This window comes from Triplophysa rosa, linkage group LG11 (assembly GCF_024868665.1).
Source record: "Triplophysa rosa linkage group LG11, Trosa_1v2, whole genome shotgun sequence".
Taxonomy (NCBI): Eukaryota; Metazoa; Chordata; class Actinopteri; order Cypriniformes; family Nemacheilidae; genus Triplophysa; species Triplophysa rosa.
This window is the reverse complement of record NC_079900.1, coordinates 1,732,481-1,743,763: the sequence shown is the minus strand read 5'-3', so window position 1 is coordinate 1,743,763 and position 11,283 is coordinate 1,732,481. Positions and strand designations below refer to the sequence as shown.

The 11,283-nt window shown below is 39.7% G+C and overlaps 1 protein-coding gene across 8 annotated transcripts in view; it reads left to right on the top strand.

Annotated features, from left to right (window-relative positions):
* The window catches only part of LOC130561137 (RNA binding protein fox-1 homolog 3-like), a 142,423-nt gene that overhangs the window by 100,911 nt on the left and 30,229 nt on the right, over positions 1 to 11,283 (top strand). For all 8 annotated transcript variants that reach the window (XM_057345289.1, XM_057345293.1, XM_057345291.1 and 5 more), the window contains one exon: positions 8,983 to 9,222. In XM_057345289.1, coding sequence (XP_057201272.1) covers positions 8,983 to 9,222 — 240 coding nt within the window. The remainder of the gene's footprint in view (positions 1 to 8,982; positions 9,223 to 11,283) is intronic.

The window sequence follows — 11,283 nt, the reverse complement described above, 5'->3', positions numbered from 1 at the left end:
TGTATTCCCACCAGGACTCGCTTAACATACAACAATGACAAACCATGGTTTACAATGAAACTGAGACAGCTTCGTCAGGCCAAAGAAGATGCTTACAGAAGTGGGGACAAAGTCTTGTATAATCAGGCCAAAAACACACTGACAAAGGAGATAAGAGCAGCTAAGAGAAGCTACTCTGAAAAGCTGAAGAACCAGTTTTCAACCAACGACCCTGCATCAGTGTGGAAAGGCCTGAAAGACATTACCAACTACAAGCCATCATCACCTCAGTCTATGGGTAATCAACGACTGGCTGACGACCTGAACGACTTCTATTGTCATTTTGAAATGCAGAGTCTCACCCTTCACACCCGCCCTGACCCTATCTCTGCTATACCATTAACACCTCCTCTTGACACTCAACCTGCACTTAAGATCTGCGAAGAGTATGTTTGCCAGCTTTTCCGCAAACAAAAGATCAGAAAAGCACCAGGCCCAGACAATGTCTCACCCTCCTGCCTGAAAGTCTGTGCGGAGCAGCTGTCGCCCATCTTCACTAATATTTTTAACAGATCTTTGGAGCAGTGTGAAGTCCCTTCATGCTTCAAACGCTCCACCATCATCCCTGTACAGAAGAAACCCAAAATATCTGGACTTAATGACTACAGGCCTGTTGCTTTAACATCTGTGGTCATGAAGTCATTTGAGAGACTTGTACTGGCCCACCTGAAGGACATCACCAGACCACTTCTTGATCCCCTCCAGTTTGCTTACCGAGCAAACAGGTCTGTGGACGATGCAGTAAACATGGGACTGCATTACATCCTACAACACCTAGACAGACCAGGGACTTACGTCAGGATCCTGTTTGTAGACTTCAGCTCGGCCTTCAACACCATAATCCCAGACCTCCTCCTGCCCAAGCTTACCCAGCTCTCTGTGCCAACCTCTACCTGTCAGTGGATTATTAACTTCCTGTCGAACAGGCAGCAGCTAGTGAGGTTGGGAAAATTTAAATCCAGCACATGTACCATCAGCACCGGAGCTCCTCAAGGATGTGTTCTTGTTCTTTCTCCACTGCTATATTCACTCTACACAAACGAATGCACCTCTACAGACCCTTCTGTCAAACTCCTGAAGTTTGCAGATTGTACACATTCCCGTAACAGTCATTTTCGGCCTTTTATTTGCCATAGATGACGTGTGGGGGGAAAAAAAAATGGAAAATTTCCTTTGCCCCCCCCTTCACAAGAAAGGAGGTTGCTCAGCTGGCTGCCTGGTGTAGTCAAAACAACCTAGAGCTGAATGCATTCAAGACAGTGGAGATGATAGTGGATTTCAGAAGGAACCCTCCATCACTTCCTCCCCTCACCATCCTGGACAGCACTGTGGATACTGTGGAGTCATTCAGGTTCCTGGGCTCCACCATCTCTCAGGACCTGAAGTGGGAGTCCCACATAGACTCCATTGTAAAGAAGGCCCAGCAGAGGTTATACTTCCTCCGTCAATTGAGGAAGTTCAACCTACCACAGGAGCTACTGACCCCAGTTCTACTCAGTGGTCATCGAATCTGTTCTGTGCACTTCAATTACTGTTTGGTATGGCTCGGCCACCAAATCAGACCTACGAAGACTACAACGGACAGTTCGTAGTGCTGAGAAAATTATTGGTGCTCCTCTGCCCACACTTCAGGACCTGTACGATTCCAGAGTGAAAAACAGGGCAAGAAAAATCATCATTGACTCCACACACCCAGCACACAAACTCTTTGATCTGCTGCCCTCTGGCCGGCGCTTTAGAGCACCAAACACCAGGACTTCCAGACACAGAAGCAGCTTCTTCCCCCAGGCAATCTCCCTCCTAAACAGATAACTGCTCCTTAAGAGCAATATTCCACTTCCACTACTCCTATAGTGTGCACTATAGTGCCTTATTATATCTACATCTTATGTATACATGTATATAACACTACCTCTACTTACTAAATTATCCATTTGCACAAGTGTACATACAATCTGTTAATATGTTTATTCTACTATATACTACCCTGTACAATGTCTCTTATATGTTATTATCCCCCATTTTCTGTAAAATAGTCTTTATTTTATATATGCACAATTTAGAATCTTTTAGACTGTAAATCGTATTATATTGTATTGTCATTGTGTTGAATGTCTGTACTAGAAGCTTCCAACACCAAAGAAAATTCCTTGTGTGTGCAAGCACACTTGGCAATAAAGCTCTTCTGATTCTGATTCTGATATTCCATGATGTTGTTTGTTTGTCGCTGGGTTTTGCAAAACCCGGAAAAAAGTAGCTTACAAGTTTTTTTTTTCATTTATTGAAAAACACATCGAATTTAGACATCCAAGGTTTTAGTAGGACAGCGGCGATATACTGTATTAGTTACTCTTTAATAGGAGTCAGGTAAGATAATTTAAGAATTAAATTGAATGTTCCTTATTTCAATGTGCAAACTTATATATACATACACTATATACAAGGCCGGACTTACCATTGGCCTTGACTTGGCTCCAGCCCATGGGCCCCGCCTATCAGGGGCCCCGCCTGCTCTCGTTCATTTGATTTGTGTAGTTATATTTGTTTAGCATAGCACTGCCTCATGTGAGGAATGATGTCGAAGGGCTGTATAATTATGTGAAAAAAACTATATTAGTCCCCTTGGTATTATAATGTTGGTTATTAATGTTGATTGGATTTTACATTTAAGTATGTTTGAAACTTCCAACACGCAATAAACGCACCACTTGTGGCTCCCACTGTCCAAACAAGCATTATAAACGTGTAAACCAGTGAACAAGTGTCCTTCTGTGTAATTGGAGAAAAAAAAAACATTTACTAATGCTTACGAACACATGATTTTAAATAGTACGGGGACCCCGAAAACAACTCAAGCCAAGGGGCCCCCGTCATCCTATGTCCGGCCCTGACTGTATATACAGTTTATGAGAAATATTCTCCCGTTTAATGTTGAGTAAATCATTGGATTTGTTTATAAATGTCCGATGTGCTGAATGAGATGTTTGACGTCAGCATCTCTCTTCAGAGCTCGTCCTGGCTGAGTTCCTAATATCTCATTTGATCAGACTGACTTTGGGTTGAGAGTGAATTGTGTCTGACAGTCTCAGCTGGTGTCAGTGTTATTAGTGTTTGTGTGTTTGTTCTTCAGGTCCTGTGAGAGCTGACAGGAGACGTTTGTGTGTGTCACAACACTTTACAATCATCTTCTGCCTTTTTGCTTTATTGAGACTCTTTCACTGTTGGTCTCAGAGGAACACGATACCTCAGATGTGTCCTGTACACGATTACTACAGCACCGTATGATCTCAAAACACACAAACACAAGTGTGATGATAAAGTTAGTGTTAGCGTAACCCAGATCACATTTGTTATAAAATGCTTCCAAAACTAAATGATCACCCACATTAAAATGTAGTGATTTCTAAACATGACCATAGTAAATATTAAAGTATACTGCAGTATTTACAGCTGTTGTTTTATTCACAAAGTGTACTTACTATAGTTAATTTAGAAAAATGTGAAGATGATGACAAAGTTAGTCTCCTTCGAGACCTTGGTCCACCCTAAACGCTCCTGTTTTCTCGTTCTTCCAGCGGTAACAAGCGTTTGGGTTTTCAGGGCGTGGATGACGGTCTGTGGTGGTCTGTCATGTCTGCTGTGATTTAGCGGGCTCTTTATTCTCCTCCGCTTCATCTCCCCTCAGAAAACATGTTTGTCGTACACTTCAGAGCTGCAGTAAAGATCACACGGCTTTTTGTTTCACTAATANAATAACACAAAGAATTGTGACAGCTACACAATCATGATAGGAAACACTCTACAGGCTTTTGACAGGTGTGTGATCTGAATTAGTTCGACTGTGATCTCAATTGCATTTACACATTTACGTACTATGAAGTAATATGAGAAAAGATACACAAAGTTACAACAATTGCTAGTACGTGATCTGAAGTAGTTGATCTGAAGACACTTTCATCCAATAAGATTTAAGTTTGTTTGTGATTTAGTGCGTTTATGATGCAGATTTGTGTGTGATCCAAATGAGTTTATATGTGAAGTGTAGGTGGTGTGATGTATGTTTAAAGAGAGAAGGACTCTGATGTCCCACTGATGATCTGATTATATCCGCCTGATTCCAGATGGGCCGATGGGCTCCACGGGGACTCGTTTGATCTCCTTCATTCCTTAATTTCATAAAGCAACACCTTTAAATGTCATTGAAGTCTGGTTTGTTATAGAACACAGATATCAGTTGATGGTTAAATGTATAATTCGCTCAAAAACGTTGTCACCGTCATGTCCTTCAAAACGTTATTACTTTCCTTAAGGAATCAAACGATAAACAAACATATCGCTGCTGTCGTTCTAAAAACTCGTATCTCCACATTTTGTGATTTTTATTTTTTGCCATAAATTATTAGCGTTAGTCACCCTTTATGTTTGTCGCTGGGTTTTGCAAAACCCGGAAAAAAGTAGCTTACAAGTTTTTTTTTTCATTTATTGAAAAACACATCGAATTTAGACATCCAAGGTTTTAGTAGGACAGCGGCGATATACTGTATTAGTTACTCTTTAATAGGAGTCAGGTAAGATAATTTAAGAATTAAATTGAATGTTCCTTATTTCAATGTGCAAACTTATATATACATACACTATATACAAGGCCGGACTTACCATTGGCCTTGACTAGGCTCCAGCCCAAGGGCCCCGCCTATCAGGGGCCCCGCCTGCTCTCGTTCATTTGATTTGTGTAGTTATATTTGTTTAGCATAGCACTGCCTCATGTGAGGAATGATGTCGAAGGGCTGTATAATTATGTGAAAAAAACTATATTAGTCCCCTTGGTATTATAATGTTGGTTATTAATGTTGATTGGATTTTACATTTAAGTATGTTTGAAACTTCCAACACGCAATAAACGCACCACTTGTGGCTCCCACTGTCCAAACAAGCATTATAAACGTGTAAACCAGTGAACAAGTGTCCTTCTGTGTAATTGGAGAAAAAAAAAACATTTACTAATGCTTACGAACACATGATTTTAAATAGTACGGGGACCCCGAAAACAACTCAAGCCAAGGGGCCCCCGTCATCCTAAGTCCGGCCCTGACTGTATATACAGTGTATGAGAAATATTCTCCCGTTTAATGTTGAGTAAATCATTGGATTTGTTTATAAATGTCCGATGTGCTGAATGAGATGTTTGACGTCAGCATCTCTCTTCAGAGCTCGTCCTGGCTGAGTTCCTAATATCTCATTTGATCAGACTGACTTTGGGTTGAGAGTGAATTGTGTCTGACAGTCTCAGCTGGTGTCAGTGTTATTAGTGTTTGTGTGTTTGTTCTTCAGGTCCTGTGAGAGCTGACAGGAGACGTTTGTGTGTGTCACAACACTTTACAATCATCTTCTGCCTTTTTGCTTTATTGAGACTCTTTCACTGTTGGTCTCAGAGGAACACGAAACCTCAGATGTGTCCTGTACACGATTACTACAGCACCGTATGATCTCAAAACACACAAACACAAGTGTGATGATAAAGTTAGTGTTAGCGTAACCCAGATCACATTTGTTATAAAATGCTTCCAAAACTAAATGATCACCCACATTAAAATGTAGTGATTTCTAAACATGACCATAGTAAATATTAAAGTATACTGCAGTATTTACAGCTGTTGTTTTATTCACAAAGTGTACTTACTATAGTTAATATAGAAAAATGTGAAGATGATGACAAAGTTAGTCTCCTTCGAGACCTAGGTCCACCCTAAACGCTCCTGTTTTCTCGTTCTTCCAGCGGTAACAAGCGTTTGGGTTTTCAGGGCGTGGATGACGGTCTGTGGTGGTCTGTCATGTCTGCTGTGATTTAGCGGGCTCTTTATTCTCCTCCGCTTCATCTCCCCTCAGAAAACATGTTTGTCGTACACTTCAGAGCTGCAGTAAAGATCACACGGCTTTTTGTTTCACTAATAAGCTCCCCGCGTGGCTCGGAGCGCTGCCCTTTAAATGTGTGTGTGCGCTGGCAGATGCTTTGAAACTCAACGGGGATTTGTAGGGTGTTTTGCGTGGCGTCACGAAAGCATCAGAGATGTGAAGCGCGCTGGATCGTGTTGTTGTTGTGCGGCAGGTGCGTTACTGTGCTCTCTTCAGAATCAAATACTACTGTACTGACAAATCTAGTGTCGTTTTTATTTTCATTTTAATGAACGGCGGCTCAGTTTACCTGAATGAACCCGACTCTGTGTCTACGGTTTCTTTTAAGCAGCATTTATTGATATTCATTTACAGTATATTTTAATTGATAACTTAATTACCTATTTTATGTTGCATTTATATTCCATGACTCTTTCTCTATATTTACATCTTCATGAAATGTGGCTGTTTTTGTGTTGAAGGTCACGTCTGATTTGGAATCAGAATGACGCAGCAGCCAGAAACACAGAACTCAGCAAAGAGAGATGAAAAGATGAAAACTCGCCTCTGGAATCATTTATAAGAGACGGCAAACTGGGTAATGGGGGCGAGAGAGAGGAATATTTCCAACTAGTTTTATTTTGTATTCAGTGATTTGATATCCAGGTCAGTGTGATGTCTGCGGAGGCACTAAACCAATAACAGAATACAAACAGCAGTATTTTTGCCCTCATGTTTAAAGCATACGGGTCATACGGGTCATTTGTCGAATTGCCCCGAGCTCTCATTCATTTCTGACCCTGATACTAAACCAACACATTCAAGAGAGACAAACACACACTGTGTAGATGCTTTATTGGGATAAACGTGTGGCTTTATCAGTCTGAGGATCAATCTCCAGTTGAACCAAAACAACAGCAGAGAATCCAGAAATAGCAGAGAAAATAAAGCACATTTATCTTCCAGCAGTGTGTGGAGATGTCCTCCGCTTAATAAAGTTTTACTCATAACTCTTGCTTTCTGTGATGTTGTGCATTGGACTGCATGTGATCTGTGTCTTGGAATTATATTTGAGATGTTTATTTGAAAATGTAAAAATGCAGAAAGGTTTCTGTGGAGGTTTGGTTTACTTGTGTGGAGTGTGCCAGATCTAAATACCATTAGCTCGATATAAAAACAAGTCTATAGGCGGTCCTCAAGAATATACCAAAACAAATTGTGTGCGTGCACAACCTGGAACCTGTACAACAGAACGTCAAATATGAGATTGTGTTGTTTCCCTGATAGCACACATACATCTGGTTTACGTCTATTTGATGTCTGCATTTACATCTGCAAAACATCTACAATACATCGTTTGCTCATCTGCAATACGTCTCGGAGATGTCTGCTGTCAGACGTCATATAGACATCTAGAAGATGTCTGTAAGATGTTTATGATTTAAAATGGATGTACAACAGCTCTTTCTAAGATGTTTAGCAGATGTTTTTAAGCAGCAGATCTCCAGAACTTTAACAGAAGTATTACAGACGTTCAGACGTCTCCGAGACGTATTGCAGATGAGCAAACTATGTATTTAAGATGTCTTGCAGATGTAAATGCAGACGTCAAATAGACGTAAACCAGATGGATTGTGCTATCTGGGTTCTGTGTTAAAATCTCTCCTTAACATTCTAAGTGTTATTTTCACTCAACCTTGTATTGTCTCTTTTATTTATTTTACACACAATCAACACAAAACGCCACAAAGTGTGTTACAATAACACAAAAAAAAGTGTTAATAACCAACACATTCGTCACTCTAAAAACAGTTGTGTTAATCATAACACATGTTGTGTTCAGTTAAGGACAACACATTAATGAACACATCTCTGTGCTATTTCTTGGGACAACACGTTTTGTGTTAAAAATCAACACAAAACCTTTTAAAAAAATAATAACACAATGCGTTAAATAGGATACACAAACAATTTGTTACAATGAACACATCCATTTTAAGAGTGTTGTTGATGGTGCAAAAGAGCTTTGGGTAAAATCACATTGATCTGTGTTTGCTGTTATGTAGTTGTGTTTTGTATGTTTTCACATTGAGAAGTCCGATTCAATGAAGTTCACTAAAAATATTGCTTTATGCTACTGTTTAATAGCTTTTTAAATTTAAGTAAGTATTTAGTTCAGTTATATGTTTAGTGCTTTTCACCATTTTTCATTGTTGCAAAGCCACTTTACTGTCAAAAGTATTTATTTGTTTTTGTGGTTCAACTTAAAAATGCTTGCCTTAAAAAACTGTCTGTACTAATTTGTATGCACTCACTGTAAAAAAAATTGTTGGTTCAACTTAAAAAAATAAGTTACCTGGCTGCCTCAAAATTTTGAGTTAATGCAACTTAAAAATATTACTCAATTAATTTCTCGTTGAGTTGACTAATATTTTTAAGTTGAATTAACTCAAAATTGTGAGGCAGCCAGGTAACTTATTTTTTTAAGTTGAACCAACATTTTTTTACAGTGAGTGCACACAAATTAGTACAGACAGTAGAGACATAAGAAAAATTCATGGTATTATTGCGAATTGCAAAGTGTATCTAAATACTGAATGAACAGCTTATGAGTATTTTGATCACTTAGCAAACTACAGTTTTTATTTGTGAGTATCTTGTAGCTCAGGTGTGTAGTTTCCTCAACACTGAACATTAAGCATTTGTATGTCAAGACAATGGCTTGAAATGTGTTGAACTGAGAGATGATTGTTGCAAACATGATCAACCCATCAGAAAACTCTCGATCATGAGAGAAGAAGTCATTTCTCTGTTTTCTGTGCTGTTCCCAGCGGATATAAATCTTCTCGTCTTGTTCTACATCACGCTGTCTGTTCATCAGTAATGATCAAGCATGTCTCTCATCATCCGTGAGATGCCATGTTTATGTTCATGATCTATTTAAAGCGCAGGGGGCTGCCCTCACCGCTCCATCACAACCTCAGAAATAGCTTTGAACAGAGAGATGTTTCGTGGTTTAATGTGCTCTTTCATTCGCATTGATGTTTTCAGGGTAACCAGGAGGCCAGCAGTCCCGCGGACGCCATGGCCCAGACTTACACCCCGCAGTACGCCCCTCAGAACGGAATCCCTGCCGAGTTCACAACACCGCACGCCCTTCCCACGCAAGATTACACGGGACAGAGCCGCGTTCCCGATCACAGCCTGACCATCTACACGCCGACGCACAGCGAGCTGCCCAACGGTGACAGCAACACGCCGGCCATTTCCTCCAGTACCAACAACACAACGGTGCGTGAAACACATGCAAAAAAACACATTTCGCATAATGACATCAGAATTGTCAAAAGTAATGAAGTAAGAGGTTAAACCATAGTCCCAGTTTATAGGAATATGCTGTGAGAACGTTTTGCTAACGTTCCTGTTAAGAAAACGTTATTTCTGAATGTTGAGCGGATTACGTTAAAAAACATGTTCAAAATAAAAGTAATATAAGAATGAGAATATGAGATTAAATTTGTAATATTTCCAGATAAAAGTCAAATTTACGAGAATTCAGTTGCAGCAACGACTTTATTCTCAAACATCATGACTCGTGTAGTCTTATTTTATTTTATATTTTTAACATGGCCCTAATTTATTTCTGCCGTAAGCACTTCAGTAACCATGTAAAAATAACGTTTTTATTTCAAAATAATTTAGCAGTGACATAATGTTGATCAAGTGCTCTTTTAACATTACTGCGAGACATTTTTTGTTAACTGAGCAAACGTTTGCCAACATTTTGATAAAAGAGTACAAAAACGAACTAATTTTATTTTATTTTACACTGGAACGAGTGTTCGGAAATGTCATTTTAGATTTTACGTTGGCTGGCGTCAGGTTTCATTCTGTTCCCGCCCTGGAAATCTCGCTTCACTTCATTAGCAGAACACATCCAGCGTCGCACATCTGGAAGTGGACGTGGGTGATCTGCTATACTCGCTCCGTCCAAACCCGTTCCTGAAATATTCCCATCATCCGCTGGTTATGAAGCTGTGGAAGGTATGCAGTAGGTACTGTATATGAATAGATCAGTGTGGTACGGCACACGCTCGCCTGTCCAAAATAATGAGCAGAGAGATGATGATTTCTCTGTAATGACGTGTCAGATTCTGTGCTGTTGTAATGACATCGTCACATGTTTATCTCTCTCACCCTGACACGAATAACTGCACCGTCTGTTTACATCATTCCTGCTCATAGAATGACAGATTAACTGAAGTTATCGAAGCGAAAAGCAACACCAGCTAATACCAACAAACCAGTCACATGTGTGCACGGATAAACACACATGATCTGTGATTTAAATGAATGACAACTAACAGACAGAGAATAATTCTATAGACCATTCAGCTCTGTTCCAGAAGCACTTCCTGGTTCAGTTTGTAACACTACACGAATGTTACAACAAAACACGACCAACAGAACATTCAGGACTGAAGTTAAATGTAAAGGTCTTTGCACATACAGTCCGAAATTTTCGTATTGCTTTTTTTTTGTATATGGCGTTCGTTTGTACGGTGTCTCTGAATTGTCGAAATGCTTACTGCGAAAAACACAGAAAATCAAACCCAGTCCGAATCTTTTTATGACGGACGAAAATATCGGAGGCAGTGTGTAAATGTGCTTTACACAACGTGAGATCGTATTTATTTTTTAACGTGCGGAAAATTCGGTCGCAAATTTCGGACTCAATGTGCAATGGCCTTAAGACTTAAATATGACTTATTATATACTGTATGTGAACGGAGAGAAAAGACTGTGTGAATGGATGTAGTTCGTGACATACAGACGCAGGTTATTGTAGATTTGATAAACAGTGAAAGGTGTGTTTGTGGAGGCTTGTTTTATTTCCGTCTGTAGATGAACGTGTACATGATGTCATATTAATAATTCAGCGTGGCAGAAAGGTGGACACGCTTTCTCTTTCATCTCTGTTTGCTCACTAGATTCTTTACAAAAGAACTCAATGTTGTGTTATAGAAATACTGTCAGCCCTGTTTCACCTCACATCGCAAAAAGAGTTCAAGAGTTTCTGATGGCTCATGTTTAAGTGTTTTTAAACAGTGACACCCTTAATAAACTTAACCCTTTCATGAATGAATTTGTGATGACCCTCGCCCCCTCTCGAGACCCTCGCGTTCTAGGCTGCGCTTTAAAAAAAAAACATATCTGAATGCAGACGCGTTTAGTCTGAACGGCCCCTTACAAGGTTGAAACGTTTGTAACTTCTTTTTTCGAAGATTTTCATATGTTTACTCGAGTGTACAGTATATGTTTTTGTTTGTAGAGGTCACTGTATTGACCTCT